This window comes from Scardinius erythrophthalmus (genome assembly GCF_964197995.2).
Source record: "Scardinius erythrophthalmus genome assembly, chromosome: 8".
In the NCBI taxonomy this organism is placed as follows: Eukaryota; Metazoa; Chordata; class Actinopteri; order Cypriniformes; family Leuciscidae; genus Scardinius; species Scardinius erythrophthalmus.
In genome coordinates, this window is record NC_138228.1 from 11545697 (window position 1) to 11567225 (window position 21529).

Below are 21529 nucleotides of genomic sequence, written 5' to 3' on the forward strand. Positions count from 1 at the left end.
ACTACTTCAGAGTTGGGTTGGTAAGATTGATCAATAATGTAGTGACATGAGGCGGTTAAGAGGGATGCCTATTCCTTCAGTTATAATGTATGCGTTTTGCAGAATCTGATGTATACATGCACATTTTTTATCTCACTCTCTGTGCACATGCATTGCAGGAAAATGATGATTCATACTGATCACCAAAATCTGTATTTGTATTTAGTATGGTGTGGGCAAAAGACTGGAGTTTTGGTCTTGGATTATCAAAATGTTTATATCAGTAAGAGCAAAGGAACTCAGAATTGGAAAACATATAATATATATAAAAAAAATATATATATAATATTACAGAAAACATAACAGAAAACAATGTGTTGTCCTAAATGGGAATACATCTGATCTTCTGATTCAACAAAGAGGTGTGCCTCAAGGTTCAGTTTTGGGACCACTTCTTTTTTCTATTTATGTAAATAATCTACCATTACTTATCAAAAACTGTGTCAGGTTCAATTTTAAGGGTATTTTTTGTAATTCTGATTCGATACAAATTCAATTATCTCTTCAATCGGATTTTAATACTTTACAAGATTGGCTTTTGGCTAATAAATTAGTGCATATACTATGATCTTTAGTTCTAAACATAAACTTAATTCCAAAAACTGTTCTTGTGTTGTATCATGACGGTACTCCTTTGCATAGAGTTGATACTATTAAATATCTTGGTGTATGGCTTGATTCTAAACTTTCTTTTAAACCACACATTAATCATGTTTTACGCAAAGTCAATGTTGCATCGATCTCGAAAATGCTTTTCTTATAGAGTTCGTAAGAAACTTGTTTCTCAATTAATATTTCCGTCCTTTGATTACTGTGATGATGTGGTTTATCAGACGGCATCAAAAGCTGATCTTGCCTCGCTTAAATACAGCATAATAGAATTTGCAGATTTGTTTTAGGATGTTCTTTTTACACTCATCACTGTAAAATATATGATGCACTCCAGTGGTCATCTTTGTGTGTGAGAAAGCAGATTCATTGGCTTCAATTTATTTTAAATGTATTTATTTTGATTATCCTAGTTATCTACAACAATACTTTGTACCCTTTTCTTCAAACCACCAAGTTAGGCATTCTGTCCAGACTTATTTTCTTGTTCCTCGTGCAAAAAAAAAAAAAAAAATAAAAATAAAAATTGGCAAAAGAGCATTTATGATTAAAGCATTTATGATACATGTTATCACATGTACTGTTAATTGTAATCTTATGTTTTTTAAGTTGTAATTGTGTTACATTGTAAGGACCCCCTTGAAAATGAGATGATACATCTCAAGGGGTTAATAAATTCTAATATTGTCACATCTGAGTCAAAATCAAGTACATAGTAAAATAAGTAACATTACTATAAAATTAAAAATCTATAAAGTATCACAAAACTTTGTGAAGAGATTTTTCAACTTTATTTTACATGTGAATTTCTACATCCAGACAAGTTTATAAAACTAAAAAAGATAAAACGTGCTTATTTAATATATTAATTGATATTTTAATAATTGATCATACTGGAACTGCCCTTCTCATTTAGTCCAAATTCCCTTTAATACAGTTGAAAAGGATTGCATCTGTCAGACAACAGAAGAGAAGGTGGTCGTAATAGGATGCAGAGAACAAACAGTGGTCGATGGAAGGGTGAATGTGAAGTTCAAGCAGTTGCACTGGGTGGAATATGATGATCACAGGTGCAGGTAGTTGAAGAATGGTACAGACTGAACACACACGACAGCTCAGGATCAGAAGACAGAAGACAGACAGGAGTTGCAGCAAGAGTTGAGTCTGTATGTGGTTAGACAAGACCAGACAATAGTGTGCAGGTTGTGTGAGGCATATAGTGCAGGTTGATGAGGAGGTGCATGTGTGTTGAATCAGTAATCCGGGGAGAGTGAACGAGTGGGTGGAGCGTGCTGATCTGGTGACGATGGGCTGACAGATGGTTGTGTCACCGTGACAGTATCACTGTATAAGAGTGCATGTCTGTGTTGGTCCCTTTTCATGTATGTTTGTTCTTTAACTCTTTTTTCAAGACACAGTGACAGGAATGCTAATAGTTATGTAACGCTAGTAATTTCAGTTGTTCTTAACTTTCATTTCAGGAAAAACGTGAATGCACAGACATCCCAAGGCTCCCTGATGCCCGCAAATCAGTTAAAATGTCCCGGAAGCAAGAGCGCGCAAGAGAGAGGGAGCGAGAGACCTTGCGTGTGTGTGTGCAAGTGTGCGTGCGTGCCTTGGGATTTTATCTCTACTTCCGAACCGAATTAATCAGAACCCCCACCCCCCCCACCCCGTTGGAGATTTCTCGTACCGAATTAATCAGAACACACACACCCCCACCCCCCACCCCTTTTTAGATTTCTCGCCCCGAATTAATCAGAACCCCCCCCCCCCATGACTTTGTGCAGGTTGGGATGACTGGAATGCATCACACAGTATGTAACCGAGGACAATATCAAAAGTAAACAAAATGAACCTAGCCTAAATTTCCATTTAGAGAGTCTTGAGGCACTGCAAAGTTCCTAAATTTACTTGAATCCGGAATAAAATACATGAGAACTATCAAGAAGGACACTATGTCATTCTACATTGTCAAACTGTCTGGGTGGAAGTGCAAATCTGTGTGGAAGTATTTCAAGAGCAGCCGGAAGATTTTTGTACTACAGTAAATGTAATTGCTGGTCATGCTACATGTTTGTCACTAGATTGCTGACTATCTTCTGCAGGACTTCGGTTCGCATACGGGTGGTTTCCAGGATCTCTTCATGATTAGCCCTTTCCTTGCTGTCGTAGTCAGTCACTACCTTGTTGGTAATTAGGGAGAGTCCAAACACACGCATCCCACAGTGCCGAGCGATCACCACCTCTGGAACGGTACTCATACCTAATTACAGAGAAACACAACACTCACCAAGGCTGCATTTTTTGGATGAAAATACAGCAAAAATAGTAGAAATATTATTATAATTTAAAATAATTATTTTCTATTTTAAATTGTAAATTGAATTTTCAGCATCATTACTCCAGTCTTCAGTGCCACATGATGCTTCAAAAATCATTCTAATACACTGATTTGGTGCTCAAGCAACATTTATTATTATTAATATCAATGTTGAAAAAAGTTGTGCTGCTTAATATTTTGGTGGAAACCGTGATACATATTTGGAATAAAAAGAGAATGAATAGGAAGTTCAACAGCATTTATTTAAAATAGAAATCTTTTATAACAAATGTCTTTGCTGTCACTTTTGACCAATTTAACACATCCTTGCTAAATAAAAATATCAATTTCTTTCAAAAAAATTCTTAGTGACCCTTAACTTTCTATTTTCATCTAGTTTATTTCATTTTAAAATTACTTTAAGGTCAAACAATAATTTGCAGCAGAAGAGGAATATAAAGAAAAATAATATATATACTTAAAGTAAAAACTACAATATATATATATATATATATATATATATATATATATATATATATAAGTATTATTCATTTTAAAGTAATTGATAATTTATAATAATTTATGAATTTATATAATATAATTAATATAATATATATATAATTTATAATAATTAATACATTATTATAATTATGATAGTTAATTATATAATTTATAACTAATAAGTATGGAGCCCCGTACATGAGATGCATGAAAAATATGTTTATCATGGCCACAAATTAACAATTCATTCCAATGACTGACGACTTAAAACAAGGGAACGAATTAGTAAAACATGCTGATGATAAAATACTTTACTAATTTGTTCTCTTGTTTTAAGCAAATCGTGTGCACGATTGAACAATTCATTCCCTCGATTTACTAAATCATGTCCCTGTTGTACAAATTTGTTCCCTTAGTTACATCAAAACGAGGGAACGAATTAGTTCAACGTGGCCACAATTTACTTATTTAAATTGAGAAAACTCATTTGAGAGAACGAATTAAGAAATTTATGGCCCCTATATATATTTGTCGGCCTGTCATGTTCGGGGCTTCATAAATAAGTAATTTTTGTGAAAAATAATATAATAATAGGTTCCTGCTCTGTCCCTCAAAGGGAGTCCTTGCTCGAAATGATGATATATGGTTATGCTTTTCATCTTCAAGTGATAATACGTCTTGCCCACATTTTTGATAAAAGTGATATGTACAGTACGTACCCACAGCATCCGCCCCAAGCAGCTGTAAAGCCCTGCATTCTGCAATTGTCTCATAGGACGGTCCAGCCAACATGCAGTAAACACCCTCCTGAAGGAAAGAGGCACAGCCCAGTTCTTGGGCAGTTTTCCTGGCCAACTGTGCCAATTCTCTATCATAAGCATCAGACATGCAGGGAAAGCGCACTCCAAATCTACAGGGACGTAACACAAATGTCAGTGATCATTAGACTGGTTGCATAAATCCTTAGAGAACTGCAAGTAAGATTATATTGCCAAGCCAATAGCAAAACCAAAGCTGAACTATTAAAAACAAAGACAAAAATAAAAAAAGTTATTGGTGTTAGGTAGAATTAGCCATCTTTAAACATAATTATAAAAAAGGATCTCAAATCTATTTGCTTGTTTGTTTGAATAAAACGTATCTCAATTTACTAAATAGCAATTCACCTTTCCTCATTGCGTCCACACAGGGGATTTTGACCAGCAAATCCAGGCATATTGATATGGTCTCTGATAAGCATGATGTCACCCACTTCAAATGTAGAATTGAGCCCTCCAGCAGCATTGGTCACAATCAGAGTCTCAATCCCGAGAAGGAAAAACACTCTTATTGGATATGTGACCTAAAACAGAAGGAGAAAACCCTGAGATTTAGAGCTGCTTTGACAAACTGTTCTCATCTTTATGAAACAGGAAATTAAAGACTGAAATATGAATTGATATATGTGGTTAATATGCAGTTATCAAAACTATATAGTAGTTTAACTGTCCCCCAGCTTTGTCTAAACATACAGAAGAATCATAAATCATAATGCCATACAGTATTTAACTTGGCTCCTGCAATAAAGAGTAAGCACTGTTTGTATCTTTCTGATTTTTTTTTTTTTTACTTGATCACAGATGTTGGAATGTTGTATGTTGTAAAAGTTTATAGGAGGCGATTGGGTCAGCTGTCAAATGTTAACTATTCTCTGTTATACTTAAAGTGCTGATAGCAGCACTGAGAAGTCAATGGTTAAGTGCAGAATAACCTCTGTGTTAGTGCTGTGGTATATTATTGCTCAAGGAAAAGAAAAACTGAGATGATTCTTGACTTATGAGATGATTCTTTTAATTATCAACTAACAATGTGTTTTCATTCCAAACGCATGTGCTTTTGCATGTGCTGGTTTTGTTTAATGCTCATACTTTTAAGATTTTAAAAATGAAACTTACCGTGGCAACGTTATAGCCCTCGTAGAAATGGAAACGGCCTTGCATGCAAACACACTGCTTCCCATTCAGCTCTCCGAACACCAGCTGACCTTTATGTCCTTGCACTGAAGAGACGTGTATTTGTGTATTTTTAATGTTTGTTAAGGCAAATAATAATCAAATAATGACAGTGAGCGATAAATGTCAGCACTGTCTTTTATATATTTAGAATAGAATAGAATATGAAACAATACTCTCTGAGTGGGTTATGAATGGTAAACCAAAGGTTTATGAGAATTTAGCAATCTGTCTCCTACCTGTGCTGTGGGGAAAGCGCGGGATTTTGTCGTAAGGAAACACATTCTTGTTGTCCAGCAGGTCAGCCAATCCACCGAGTCCTGAACCACAGATAATTGCCACTTTGGGCCTGATGTGTGTGTTAGCAAGCAGCCAGTCTGCTGTTTCTTTGTACTCCTCATAGCTGTAGCTAGATAGAAACAAAACATTGTTTTTTTGCTTAATATTTTTTGGTGGGGCTGGCATGCATTAAAAACACACGTGCCACAATAAAGTACTGTAAGATAACGTCTGACTAACCTACCTACGTTCCTACGCAACATAACTTGGCTATGAAATATGAAGGTGTAAGAAGTGCAATGACCCAGTCAAGTTGCTTTGAGAGTGAGGACAAATCAGCTGACAGTAGCATTCAGAATAGATAAAGAAAAGTACCTATATACTACAGTAAAAAAGGTTTTATTTTTCCTTGTCTTTTGTTATGCTATTGTGTTGAAGTATGTTGAATTATCTCTTCTCTTTGACAGTCATTTAGCTGAACAATCACTGTAGTAAATAGTCATGTTTCTTACCATACAAAGCTAATGGACGGTCAGTTGAGAGAAAACCCATTTCTGAGTTGTAACTATATGCAAATCAAATATATTCTCTGGTCTATGTTCATCATGTTTTTTTAGCTGGATAATTAATTATCAAAGCTGGCCATGGTATTTTTAATTGTAGCAAATTATAAAGAGCATCTGTTAACCCTCAGACGGTCCTCGGTCATTTCTGACCGAAGCATTTTCTGTTTTGAATTTCTAAAAATCACAGCTTCATCGGAATGTTACAAAACTTTGTGACTTTTATGGCATTAGGTATGTGAACACACAAAAATGAGGTCATGATCTGAGCATGCTAAGTCGTCGTAAAAAAAGAAATAGTCACACTTGTGGTCTTCGGTCAAAAATGACCCCCATAGGAAATGAATGGGAAATTGACAAAAAAAAAAAAAAAAAAAAAAAAGTTCTACGCTTTCTCTCCATACTCTCACCAGATAGTGCTAATCTGCTTAAAACATTTTTTTTTTGAAGGCCTAGACTCTATATTAAAGTCCGCGTGAACCGGAAGTTGCAAACGGCTTTTCTCCAGTGTTGTGACGTATTTCCCAGTGAAACGGAATATTGAACAGAGGGCAGGGTTTTACACTAGCGCTCCTCCTCTCCATCTCTGCTCATAACAGACTAACAGTTTGAGGGGAGTGGTTAAGCGCTTCCCAGCCCAAGTCCTCAAACCTACGTCATCAGGGAAGGTTCTCCAAAGCAGAGGGGAGGGGCATTTTCAGATTTTGATTAAAGATTACGAAGCCAAAAAGTTTTTTTGTGTGGATTGACTTGCATGGATGAATTGTTCACCACAAAACGATCAATTTAGGCAAACAAAGTAAATATGGTCAATTTTGATTTCATGTGGACTTTAAACTAAAATACTGCATTAAAAAATAAATAAATAAAAATACATATATATATATAATTTTTTATTATTATTTTCAATGGCAAAAATAGACCATAAATATTGTATAAATATTAATAAATTCAATAAAATTCTCTCAAAATACAAAATTAAAAAGAAAAAAATATTATAGAACAAAAATAAATTGCATTGGTTTTACTGAAGTTTAATTTTTAGGTGTCCGGTCACTTCTGACAGGGAAGGCCCAGGATGTGACTCCGAAACGAAGACTGTCTGAGGGTTAATGTTCAAGAATACTTAGGCCAAATAACTTACGCTTTTCAGTAGGCGGTTAAATATTCACTTGCTTTATGCACTCAATATGACAATGCAAGTTACTAAAGGAAGCAACCGCAGAATGCTTTCTGGTTCTCAAGAAGTGTCTGTCATTATTTAACTATCCTTTCACTATACTCTGAATTATTTTATAGTCTTTTAAAACTGAAAAAAAAAAAAAAAATACAAACAGTAGGCCCATCCTTACTAAATTGCTTGCATAGTTGGACTGCCCACATTTATGATCAGAAAGCCTTTCATAGCTGTAGGGCACGAGGTAACAAGAATCATATTGAGTAGGAACTAGGAAGAGCTGAATGGCCGAGCTGTAAGCATGCGCTGTCCGTGGTGCTGCAGGGCGTTGCGGGATCAGCACTTTCCATTCAGAGAGCTGAGCTTCAAACACAGGCTACGCCACTCAACGCTCAGTGAGAATGCACAATAGACCTCTCATTTTACATTCACAGCTCTGCCTTTGTTTTTTTTTTTGTTTTTTTTTGAAAAGGCCTGCTAACTGAACAGCCACGTCCTCATTTGGGACCGTTTTCATAGCTGTTTTTTCCACAGGTTTAATAGCGCAGCCTGTCTCTTTAAGAGCCTGCGTATTATTCTGAGCACATCCACCAAAGCTGAATAGGAGGATTCTGGTTACGTAACCATAATCACAAGTAGCTGATTTTATAGATAGTGTATGTTATTAGAAATGTTGAATTTCATTCAAGCATCAAATCGACAACAAATTATTTATTTATTTTTTACAGTGGAGGGCGCATAGTGGAAGAAATATGATAGGCTAAATAAACTATCGCCGTCCAAACAGTCAGGACAGAGACTGCCTGAATGTAAATCAAACAGGTTTATTTAAAATTATCTACCATTTACTTCAGGTTGATCTATGATATAACGCCTTGTTTGATGGGATGGAAATTTAAAGCGACAGTTGTCATGGCGACTTCTCACGAATGTAATAACATATTTTTCTTCTCACTAAGATTGCATTTAAGCATTCTGATATGATGTAGGAGATTAATTTGGCAGGTCTGGCGTTCATTCGTTTCTCCCCTTACCTGCATTCGCTGGATGTTGACATGTCGGCAGCGGCTGGTCGAGTTACTCAGCGGGATATTGTCGGCACGAGCAATAATACAGAACAGCCTGAGCGAGAGGTCAAACACCCGACGTTCTCGTGGGAAGGGTGGCGTGACGAAGGAGGAGTCGCTCTTACAAGTCGTTTCTTAAACAGGGCTAGTTGTACTAATCCAATTTTCTGTCAGAATGGGCCGCTCACTGACCCGCAGTTAAAGAGCCTTGAGAACTGTCATCCTGCCAGGACCAGCACAGCCGTGTAGCCTAGTGGTGCATCACAGAAGGGGAAACAACGTGCTTCTCTGTAGTTTAACTCAAGTGTCCAGGGAAACGGTTAAAGTGCAATTTGTCACGCGCAGAGATTATGCATGTAAAAAAAGAGTTTGCCACAGCCTCATCTGCACATAAAAATAAAGGTTCTTATTGGCAATGATGTTGAACATGCCAAGTTCTTCACTGGTTCTTTGAAGCCACTTAGGTTAAACAAATGTAATGGTTTTGAGTTGGTTACGGTTCTGTGGAGATGAGAAGAAGCTCTTGATGTTTTATTATACATTCTTCATTGGTTTCTAGGCTGCAGACATTGAGGGGTCATTGATCGGTCAAATTAGCTATGACCAATTTGGGTGTTTCAGTGGTTAATTCTTGAATTGTTGCCCATCCAATTCAGAATATGTGATGCTTTAAAATTCTTTTTGGATTTGTTTTAAATAAGAGTGTATTTGGATTATAAGGCATAGCTTCAGTCAAAATGATAACATTCATGAAAAAAAAGAAGAAATGTATTAATTTCTTTGCTTGTTCAGCCATGCATTATGCTATTGATCATATGATCAACTATTGAACTCTGGCAATGGGTGGATAAAGGCACAATGAATGGATAATGGGCGAGTGAATGAAAATAGTCTTAGTTAGATGCATGACATTTTTTTACTTGTTTTTAGTGAAGATATGAAAGTAAAATTAGGTCCTGTATTTGATTTTGTAGGAATGAAAATGAGTGAATTGATTTTGAATGATAACTTATAAATCTTTAAAGACTGATGTTCTGTGAGCTACGAGGTTGTTAATCGATGGTATTTGCTTCTGCTGAAGCTGTCAGCCTACATTATTTCAGCATATTTTTAAAATTATTGTTTAATAGTGGAATTCCTGGTGAAAAACTACATTACCCATGATGCTGTACAAAAAATTACACCAATCAGAGTAAAAAAAAGTAATGCTCTAAAATAGCTCTTTAAAATAGCCCACTCCAATGAATCACATGACGTAATAAAAGTCTATCTCCCTACACTCTCAAAATTCTGCAATGTTTGTACACATATGCATATGTTGATTCACCTCGTAGCTGATTGGCTTGGTTCATGGCTTGTCACTCTTTAACAAAGACTTTTTCCTAAATCCCTATGGCAAAAATGAATGAAAGAAAAAAAATATCCGGAACCAGCGCCGCTGAAAAACTGTTGCAGTCTATTGTGACTGAAATTCGAGTGATATTCGAACAAGAAAAAAATGTTGCTTTTGATTATTGGGAATTTATTGGATGCTTGTAGTTTGCTATCGTTAGATCTTATTCACAGCATCTTTTATTTTTAACGGGAATTTAAATCTCTTCAAGCGGGTTGAACAGTTATTTAATGTGCTTTTGGATTGTTCTGCTGATGAAACACTGCAAAAATATCTTTCAGAGAAATTTCATTGGACAAAAACCCCCAGACAACTGTAGAAAATCATGAGTGATCTAGGAGCTTTTACAGTTTTTACAGTGGATGCCATTGAAAACACGATAAGTCAATCCCTCACAGCCTTGCTTTCATACCTGTCATAACGCTGCTCTGAATGAGACTATTTCTGCAATGTCATGTGAGTGACAAGTTGTCCCACCCTCACACCAGTAAACACATCATCAGAGAAGAGAAGTTGTTGCAAGTTACTACAATAATCCATTAAAAACAAGAATTGTCCATTTTGATTTCATGGTGACTTTAATTTAGTAGAAATTACATGGGGACAGTCTGTTTGCCTAATGTTACACTGAACTTTCAGGAAAAATACTTCATGATTTTAGGCAGTTTTCACTCTTGATGTGGTGAGCACCTCAATATGAATGTAAAGTGCATGTAAAATAAAATGTTGTTCAATATTTTCTCTGCCATTGTTCCATGACATTCCATTATGCTGTCTCATACAGTCTACACTTTGCAGTTCTTTAAGATTTTAATCAAACTAAATACGAGCACAAGGGAAAGGTACACTTTGTTTGTGGTTTTGAAGTTGCTATGGTACAGATATCTTCAGCTACACTGCTCGGACCCAAAACTCACAGCGAATCCCAGGGCTTCTTTACACATGCGCACCAATCAGAGAACTGTTTACTGAAAACGTTCAGTACCCCGGTGCCATGGTAACCACCAAGCTCAAAGTGGAGAAGTGTACGCTGGCGGAAGAGCCTTCACAAGAAATTAGCTGGGATTTTAAATAATTTCTTTATTATTTTGTATTATTTAAACACTTAGTTTGTAATGTCGCTATGTTGTTATTTTACAAATATATTTTTTAAAACGTCCTGGACGTGTTTTAAACGATAAACACAACTTTACCAAATAATCGACCTCTCGTGCGAATGGCGTCTAGCCACCTGCTTCTCGGTTAAACAGTTCTCGTATGTTTCGCTTGTCATCGACAGTCAAGAAAGAAAACAGATATGTCTGTCATTAACATTTGATTTCAACTTTATACATAAAGCGCGAGTAACGTTACGTTTGTTTCACAATGCCAGGCTCGAATGTCCAAGCATCTCAGTCAAACCTCCGCAGTTCACGCGAGAAGATGCCAGTGGGATTCAAAACAAAAGTAGTGGCTCCCCGAAATCCCAAGCTGGTAAAACGGGAGACGAATTCCGCAAAGGTGAGCACTTTAATATATCTTAATACTTTGTTTTTTTCACGTTGATTGTAAAGCATCAGGTCACCCTTATCATGCATTAAATCTCTGCCTTCAAACGGAGCACTAACTATTAGTACCTTAAACTACTATTACTGCTTTTAAACTACTCACAAAACTTACATTAACATACTAGACTTGCGGTACTTTTACTAGGACACCTAAAATGCTGTATGTTTTAAATAACAAAACTAGTTATTAAAAGTGAACCACATCATACTCAACATTTTTGATGTAGTGTAGGATGATTAAGTGCATTTTGATGTTCCTTTTTGATTGACAGATGGTTGACAAACACAAAAATGGAAGAATATGTAAAACCTGTTCATTGTCACTGGCCACTTTATTAGGTCCACCTTGCTAGTATTGAGTTGGACCCCCTTTTGCCTTGACTTGATTCTTGGTTAGTATAGATTCAACAAGGTCCTAGGAACATTCCTCAGAGATTTTGGTCCATATTGACATGATAGCATCATGCAGTTGCTGCAGATTTGACGGCTGTACATCCATAAAGCGAATCTCCCGTTCCACCACATCCCAAAGCTCTATTGCTCTTTTGGATTGAGATCTGGTGACTGTTGAGGCCATTTGAGTAAACTCATTGTCATGTTCAAGAAAATACTTTGAGATGATCTGAGCTTTGTGACAAGTAGCCATCAGAAGATGATACACTGTGTTCATAAAGGGATTGACATGGTCAGCAACAATACTCAGGTAGGCAGTGGTGTTTAAACGATGCTCAATTGGTACTAAGGGTCCCAATGTGTGCCAAGAAAATATCCTCCACACCATTACACCACAAGCAGACTGAACCGTTGATACAAGGCAGGATGGATTTATGCTTTCATGTTGTTTACACCAAATTCTGACCCTACCATCTGAATTTCGCAGCAGAAGTCAATACTCATCAGACCAGGCTACGTTTTTCCAATCTTCTACGGTCCAATTTTGGTGAGCTCGTGTGAATTGTAGCCTCAGTTTCCTGTTCTTAGCTGACAGGATTGGCACCCGATGTGTTCTTCTGCTGCTGTAGCGCGTCTGTTTCAAGGTTCGATATGTTGTTGAGTTTAGAGACGCTCTTCTGCAGACCTCGGTTGTCTGTTGCCTTTTTATCAGCTCGAACCAGTCATTCTCTTCTGATCTCTGGCATCAATCAGATATTTTTGCCCACAGAACTGCCGTTCACTGGATATTTTCTCTTTTTCGGCCCATTCTCTATAAACCCTAGATATGGTTGTGCGTGAAAATCCTAGTAGAACTGCAGTTTCTGTAATAACCAACAACCATGCCACATTCAAGGTCATTTAAATCACCTTTCTTCCCCATTCTGATGCCCAGTTTGAACTTCAGCAGATTATCTTGAACATGTCTATCTACATGCCTAAATGCATTGAGTTGCTGACGTGATTGGCTAATTAAATATTTGCGTTAACGAGCAGTCGAACAGATGTACCTAATAAAGTACCCAGTGAGTGTATATCTGCTGTACCATGTATGTGTAATCACTTTTTGGGATTGTAATGGGATTGTTGGGGATTGTAATTTTACTTACTGCAATGTCTCTCTTTTATCTTTGTTTGTCACTTAGACCCTATCAGTGTATGTGTGAATAAAGAGTGTCTGATGTCTGATTGTCAATGTATTGGAATATAAAACACAAACAAACGCACACTCTACTCACAAAGCAGCTTTACAAAGAATAATTTATACTATATGGACAATTGCTGCAGAATATAGGAAAATGTATAAAATATATAAAAATTCCTATATAAATAAACACACACACACACACACACACACACACACACACACACACACACACACACACACACACACACACACACACACACACACACACACACTGTGTATATATATATATAAATATTTTATATAGGAAATACACACACACACACACACACACACATACTATATATATACAGTATATATATATATTTTTTTTTATATAGGAAATACACACACACACACACACACACACACACACACACACACACACACACACACACACACACACACACACACACATACTGTGTGTAAATGCACTCATAACAGTCTGCAAATGTCTTTCCAGCTGATTCCATCAGTATATGCTCGAGAAATGTGCCAGACTACAGAGGAGCGATTATCAAACACTTACGAGGTGCATCCGCCCCGCATCCTGGAACTCTTAGACATGAGTGAGGCCACACATCACAAGGTAAAATACCATCATTTTAGCATGCTCAGCTCCAGCACTTAATTAATTAGTTTGCTCTTCTACATCACTGGTTCCAAGTATCTAAGTAGCAACATTTTCAAAGTTGATTAAGGACATCATTATAATAGTTTCTCTCTGGGGAGATACTAGAGGCTTTTAATTTGATTTGTATATTTGTATATGATAGCAAAAATACCTTATTCAGAGCAGCGCCATGACCTATGAAAACGAGGCTGTGAGGATAGACTTATCTTGTTTTCAATGGCATCCGCTGTAAAAAGCTGTACAAAGCTCCTAGATCACTCATCATTTTCCACAGCTCATATTTTCTAGAGTTTTTTTGTCTACTGAAATTTCTTGGAAAAATATTTTTGCTGTGTTTCATCAGCAGAATAATTAAAAAACATATTAAATAACAGTACAACCCACTGAAGAGATGCATGTCTATCCCTCACAGCCTCACATTCATTCCTGTTAAAAATCAAAGATGACACAGCTGTGAATAAGGTCTATGGCAATTGTTTACAGTACCTTTATACAGTAAAGTAAGGTGACCAGATTTCTGAAATGGAAACCTAAGGACGTTTCCTAGTTCGGTGGTCAAAAATGCCATTGAATTCTCACTTGTTATTATCTATGAATTTAAAAACAGGGACAATGAATGTTTCTAAAAATTATTATTAATTATTATAATAAATATGATATAATATTATTATAATAAATAATTATTATGATGCCTGTTTTAAAACCCTGACTGTTTTTAATACAATTCAGCAAAAATCACTATTATATAGTAACTAGCCTATTGCAAAAATCAAACAAAAAGCAGTATTATATCATAAAAGAATTATGACTTTACACGTTAAACACATTACAAAAATAATGTACGAATACGAATTTAACAACTATTTTTTAACATTCTTTTTTGTATTTAATCATTTTCCTAATTTTCATCATTATTTTATGTTTGTGCTTTTGGAAATGGATCTTTACCATCCCTTATTATTAGGCTTATTATTTTGCATTTTTGGCTCACTTTGAGCAGAATGTATGTGGTTTCTGCAAATGTAATAGTTGCAAGTGTAAATGTTTAGTTGATTGTTGTTTTATTATTCATACATATTGGTAATTTATTCAAAATAATTTATACTTTCACCCATGTGTACCAGTTAAGATATGTGTGTGTGGGAATTGCTGCATTGTGACACAATAGAATGTGAGATAAACTAGATGTGACAGATGTAATTATACATGAACATCTTCTCAATAACGAATACAAGATATATAAAGAATATTGTTTTTCTCCCTTAATACACCCCTGTTTTAAATGAGCTTATTTGACATTAAAGTTGAAATAGGGAAGCCATTTCCTACATTTTACATTGAATCAGATATCTTCTAAGAGTTTAATTTTGACTTGATTTGTTTTTTATAGTTTTCCTCATTAGATTTGGACCAGGCCATGTTTCAGCCGTACCCCTCTGAGATTGTGTTCCAAAACTACTCACCATTTAAGACGTTCAAGGTCCCCTTAGAGCTGCGGAACAGTGACAAGGTGACTTTCATGTATCTGAATTGATCATACAGTGTGTTATATAACCACACACTAAATGTATTAATATATCTTAACATAAATAAATAATATGATAAATCACAGTATGCAATTTTGTTAACACTTGGTAGTTTGTAGTTCGTGCCATTCTAATTTACACCATTCAACATCTTGCACTATTCCTTTAAGACAAATAGTGATTATCTTGTTCATTTTCATGTGTAATGATCACTGGCTTGACATGGACATGCTGCTGACTATTGCAGGTTCCTCGACTGGTAAAGGTGATCGAAGAAGACTCACTTTATTTTAAAGTGGTCAGCCCATTAGATGCTAGTAAGAAAGTGGCCCCAGGCATGGCATCTACGTTCACCATTTTATTTACTCCACAAGAGAACAAGGTAAAATTTATACGCAACATCTGCAATTGACTCTCACATATTGCCATCCGTAGTGTACTAATGGGCATATTTGCTTGTAAATCAATGAACAGACCAAAGAAATGTTAGGAAACATGCAAAAACTGCCACACAGTTATTTTGAAGGATCCCAGAGGTCTTTAATTGTGCCTCTCCAACACAACGTGGGAAGTAATAATTCGTTACATTTATATAGCGCTTTTCTAGGTACTCAAAGCGCTTTACATGGAAGAGGGAATCTCCTCAACCACCACCAATGTGCAGCATCCACCTGGATGCTGCACATTGAAGTAAACTTCAATGTCAAGTTTTATTTGAATGTTTAACATATCTTTGAGAAATCTGAGAGAGTGCTTTGGTAAGCACAGGGCACTGGAGGCTTAGTGTTTCCACCACAGCCACTCATCGGTCCATTAGTGGCTCTTTTGCAGTCTCTAATGTGACCTGCTAATCTATTTTGGTTTGGCAAAACATTAACACAGATTTCTTAACACTGTCATTCCAATTAAGTCAGTTCAAACTGAGCTGTGGTGGCCCAGTCAGAGAAAGACAATATTATTTCCTCTCTTGCTTGTATTTTCTGTCAGGTTCAGATCCAAGGGTCTTTTTGCATGTAATTATTATGGATTAACTCCTCAATGCAATAATTCCATAATCCTGGGGTTTATTTAAATTAGGATTGATTAAAGAAACCATGTACCAGATGTATAGTACCATATTATATTTAGGTTTTTTTTAAGCCTTGTCTTCTTCAAGGCTTTATCTTCCTCTATATGTTACCACTGACTTTCATATGCCTGTAATTGTAGGATTATATTCACAGACTCCTCTGTGCGACTGAACGTGAGAAGTTTGAAGTACCCATCCGTGCAATTGGGCCCCGTGCCATCTTGGACTTCCCAGATAGTCTGCATTTCCAAGTTTGTCCAGTCAAGTGCTTGTCCCAGAGAACACTGCTTGTGCGGAACATAGGAAATTGTGAAGCTAAATTCCAGCTCAGCACACGCAGGTAAAAGAGGAGTGACATTGTGGTGTGTAGATGATTTCATTTTTGGATTTATGACTGACACTTTCTTTTTATGATTGCATCTATATGTTCCCCATAGCCCATTTTCTGTAGAACCATCTGTAGGTACTCTTGATGTTGGTCAAAGCATGCAAGTTACCATTGAGTTCTTGCCAAAAACCACTGGGGATCACAGCCAGGTTTTGCTGCTGCATTACCATTCAGGTACTTACTAATTACATCACCACAATCTGCTCTTCCTACAAACTCCTCTGCAACACACTGCTATATGTCACTGTGACACAGGCACTGATTTCCACATGCACCCACCTGCGTCCTACTCAAGAGGTGTAAATGATCTTAATATTAGCCTGCATCGTTAATGTCTGTTCATCTTTATATTTTCGAATTATTTTCTACTGAGAATAGCTTTAATATACTGTGCTCTTTTTACTACCCACAGAGCACCATAATGCACAGAAAATAATGTAGATGGCATTTTAAAGTAAATTTAGGCTGAAAAACATCACATTGACTCACTGACTAGCCAAATTGCATTGTTCTTTTTGAGGCAGTATATATTTACATGACTTTCCTCAAGGTTTTGTGAAATTGAATATATTATTCTTTAGGTGTTGATTACCCTGAGGTTATTATGATTAAAAAGCATCAGTTATTTTTGTTCTATTTGAGCTTTCAAAGGGCCCTTTAGGCAAATAGCTATATTAATAATAAATCCTATTATCAGATTTTATCAGACTGGGTGCCTGGTTAATCTTATAATATATCGTATATCAGGATGGACTGGTTACACCTCTAAAAACGGTTATTTTGTAATCTAATTCAAAATCCAATAGTTGATTTGTTGTTAGGATTCATTTGATTACATCTTAATGCTGAATCACTGTTTTACCTGAATCAGCTGTAGGTGGATAGGCAGTATTTATAGACAAGATGGTGCTAAGAAATTTTTAATTAAAGATCATGTGCATGGGTAAGAGGGTGTGTTTAAATGACATACTAGTGTGTGCATGAATTATTGTCTGTGTGAATGTGCTTGTATATTTCAACATGTAGTTCAGCATGTGGTTTAGGTATATGTGTGTGTGTGTGTGGTTTGTGCAGGTGCTCTGCCTGTCTCACTGAATAAACACACAGGTCTGCTGAAGGCCATCGGCATTAACTTTTTAATATGCATTCTGTTCTAAAAATACCACTTTGTGTCCATCAGGGGAGTATCATTTTTAATTTAGCGCCTTTTCCTGTCTCCTCCTCATTTATGTTTAACGCGAAGCTGCTTTGGATCATGTCTTCATTGGTTTGGTTCTGGGATTGGCAGAAACATCTCCCTGCAGTCCCAGTTTCATCTCAGATAAGCACAGAGACCTCTCTCAAGTCTCTAAAGGTGCTCTCTCTGTGCGGCGTATTTCACAGGGCTGAAGTTTGAGAGTAATTTTTCTTTTCAGTAAAAGCCAAACTTGATAGTGTTTATTGTTCAGATATGATGGGCATTTTAAAAGAGTTTCTGTTGTTGATGTTTTTGTGGTTGCTAATGTGCTATAGAGTATCTTGTGGTTAGGTTGTAGGATTTGTTCATTTCATCGTTCAATGAACATACTGTAGCTGTGCAAATGTCAGTGCAGTGAAAAAAAAAAGGAAAACTCTATAATTAAGAAATATGTATTTTGTGTAAACACTTAAAAAAAAGTTAAGTAAAAACAAAAAGTATGTTCCTATTTATTTTGTTAATTTTACCTAAAGGTACACTATGTAACTTTTGGTCCTTTAGCCCCCCAAAAAAACTGCATGTGTTTTGTGGAAGAACATTGTTTTGGTTGTGCTTAGGCTCTGCGTGACTGCAGATGAATTTGTTTATCATACTGCTCATAAAACATTCACTAGCCTACTAGGCTTAAAGGTCCCATGACATGAAGTTTTCACTTTCTGAGGTTTTTTAACATTAATATGAGTTCCCCTAGCCTGTATATGGTCCCCAAGTTTCTAGAAATTTTAATCGGTGTAAATCGAGCTTTTGTTATCTTTCTCTGCCTTTGAGAAAATGGAAGCTCAATCGCGCTGATCTTGAATCTCCTCCTTGTGACGTCATAAGGAGGAATGTTACCTCCCCTGTCTCTGCTTTGCCCGCCCAGAGAATATTTTCCGCACATGAAAAAATGCGCTAGGAAGTAGGAACGCGCGCGCGATTTTAGTTTGTCCACGAGAGATATCATGGCTTTTGAGCGAGCGAAGCATAACACTTGCTCTATAATTGGATGTACAAATGAACACCGAAGGGTTAACACAGAGCTGGGCTTGCTGAACGTCTGAAACTAAAGTCTGGATCACTCTCTTTGGCTCAGCTAACGTTACACACCTCGGACAAGTAAGTCAACTAATGATATATAAGTGTGTTGCTTTACTGTTTATGGTTGCCTAGACTGTTACACGTAGAATGTGGCTGTCACATTAGCTATGCAGCCATGCAGTTTATGTGTGTGAATACACACACTGTAACGCGAGTGTTGTAAGTTACACTTCTTTGTTATTTGGATAACCGTTTTCCTGTTGGTTATACGGCGCGCGCGATATCCGCATTTCAAGATCGCAGAGCTTGATGATGTAATTGTAATAAGATAAATTACAGATGTTACAGATCTCTCATGAAAAGGCAACAGTAGGTTAGCGTTAGCTACATGATAATAACTAAACCATCCGAATAAAGTACCGTATCCAGACATAATATTTTAAACTAACCATTCGGAAACGTCCTGCTGGAGCCGCCGAGTCGTTGCTTCTCCATCCGGATCAGATTCTGGGTCAAACTGAAATGCTTGAACGACTGCGTGTCTTCGTGCCATTGCTATATCCAACGTAAACATGCACGCCACGGACCGGTACCGTTGCGCAAGATGGTCAAGGCCACACCCACCCTCCACCTTGCGCCGCCTTTCTCCTCCTCATTAGTATTTAAAGCTACAGACACCGAAACGGCCTGTCTGAAGGAAGCTCATTCTGGGACTGGCTTGTAGTGGCTATAATTCTGCACCGAGGCTGAATTTTTGAAAAGAGATTTCAGATACAGTACTAGGGACCCCTAAGGCCTATATTAAAGCCTACAAAAAATAGCATGTCATGGGACCTTTAAGAGATATAAGCAGTTTAGATGGAAAGGATCTGAAGCACGAGTAGCTGAAGACGTTACTGTAGCTCTACCCATTAATTGACACGGTACTACCTTAAAAATAAATTCCAGCACAGCGCTACAACAACCATGATGAGATGACACTTCACAATAGATAATGCTTTACAATAAACTCTGTTTGAGGCAATTTATCTGTTCAATAAAATACCTTACTCACCTGATGAAAAAAAAAAAGGCATCTCTGCATCACTTTTTCAACATTTGAAATCTCTCAGTTCTTGACATCTCTTAAAAGCCAAGCCAATGTTGATTCTCGTTTTATTACGAGCTCTGTGGTGTTATCTTTTTTTTCTAGTAGACTCTCCTCTTTTCAGCTTCCCCAGAGGTTCGAGATTAAGTGTGCTCCATGTCAACATTTCTCACACGTTGTGACAACTAACCTAGGCCACTCCCACAACATACATGCGTCAAAGTAGACGGAGCACCTTTTCTCTATTTACAGATATGACAAGACTCTCATGGGCGAGTGACGTATGTACACAATTTCCCATGAAAACCATCCCATCAGTTTTAAAATATAAACACTTATAATAGCCTTACCATGGGATTGATGATATATTATTCTTCCTCTAGCGTGTTTTCCACAAGTGTGGAGTCTGCTCTTGGATCTTGGTATACTATTTTGCATGGTCAAGTGCCCCGTTTGTGTATAATTTGGTGATCCTTAACTGCTTCGATTGTATCCTGCCATCTTTGCTTTGGCCGTCAACGTGGCCGTTTCCCATCCACCATGAAGTGGTAGGCGGTGTCAGCGACAGTGCCTGGTGCAGCTCGTAGAACGTGCCAATACCATTGAAGCTTTGCTGAATTTTCTCCGTAATTGGTGCAACACCCATTTGCCGCCGGATTGTATCATTACAGCAGTGGTTAAGGAGAGACACACCAGTAATCCAGTAACCAGTAACATCTCCATAACGTGGAGAGAGTGCCAAGTGCTTTTGGTAACTGGCCAGCATTTGGCTCAGTACAGCTCAACTGTACGTACCACTGAATGTACTACTGTACGTACTGGACTTGAGACAGATTGGTATGCGTTTATCGCATAGAACTCCAGTGACTTCTTTCCAGCACATCCAGTTCACCCTTCCACGCACTTCATTATTGATACCACAGTCACTTTGCAGGCGCAATCCTAGGTACTTAAAGCTGGTTGTCTTCATCAGGGCTTCGCGACTAACCAGGATGTTGCCATCAGAAGGATTAGTTTCCAAATATTCTGTTTTCTTGATGTTGAGGCGTAAGCCATATTGGCTGAGGCGGTCATTCAATGCCTGGACTTAGTGTTCCAGTTCTTCCCGGTTGGGTGGCAGCCAGGTTAATGTCCTTTGCATAGAGCAGGGCCCATGGGATACCCTGTTGCAGGTCTCAAATGATGGTAACCAAGACCAGGATGAAGAGTAGCGGCCACAATGCTGAGCTTTGGTGTACACCAACCTTCACAGGAAAGCTAGCAGAAATGCCAGCTGTGCATCTTTCATGACTGCTGGTGTTTTCATAGAGTAGTTGAACCCAGTTGCAGCACCCGGTCGAAAGCCTTTTCAAGATCAAGAAAGGCCATATGCAGTGGCTTCTTTTTCTTCCGGTGCTTTTCCTCGCATCACTGGTGCTCATTGTGTGTGATAGGAGGCAGATAGGGTGGTAATTTAAAACATTCCGC

General features: G+C 37.3%; 2 protein-coding genes across 2 annotated transcripts in view; one reads left to right on the forward strand and one right to left on the reverse strand.

The window, feature by feature from the left end:
* Nucleotides 1-2717: 2717 nt before the first annotated feature.
* pnp6 (purine nucleoside phosphorylase 6) lies at nt 2718-8570 on the reverse strand (the record flags this gene model as incomplete). Its single annotated transcript, XM_081372125.1, has 6 exons — nt 8517-8570; nt 5703-5872; nt 5407-5510; nt 4639-4814; nt 4192-4382; nt 2718-2914 (listed from the first exon to the last, which is right to left on the reverse strand). Exons 1-6 carry the CDS (start codon nt 8537-8539, stop codon nt 2718-2720), a joined length of 861 nt encoding a protein of 286 aa, XP_081228251.1. The 5' UTR covers nt 8540-8570.
* Nucleotides 8571-11320: 2750 nt separating this feature from the next.
* hydin (HYDIN axonemal central pair apparatus protein) overlaps nt 11321-21529 on the forward strand; it is a gene marked incomplete at its 3' end in the record, with an annotated part of 69706 nt that continues 59497 nt past the window's right edge. Inside the window, exons 1-6 of the mRNA XM_081372750.1 lie at nt 11321-11442; nt 13568-13693; nt 15129-15248; nt 15512-15646; nt 16474-16673; nt 16771-16895. Coding sequence (XP_081228876.1) covers nt 11365-11442; nt 13568-13693; nt 15129-15248; nt 15512-15646; nt 16474-16673; nt 16771-16895 — 784 coding nt within the window. The 5' untranslated portion in view covers nt 11321-11364. The remainder of the gene's footprint in view (nt 11443-13567; nt 13694-15128; nt 15249-15511; nt 15647-16473; nt 16674-16770; nt 16896-21529) is intronic.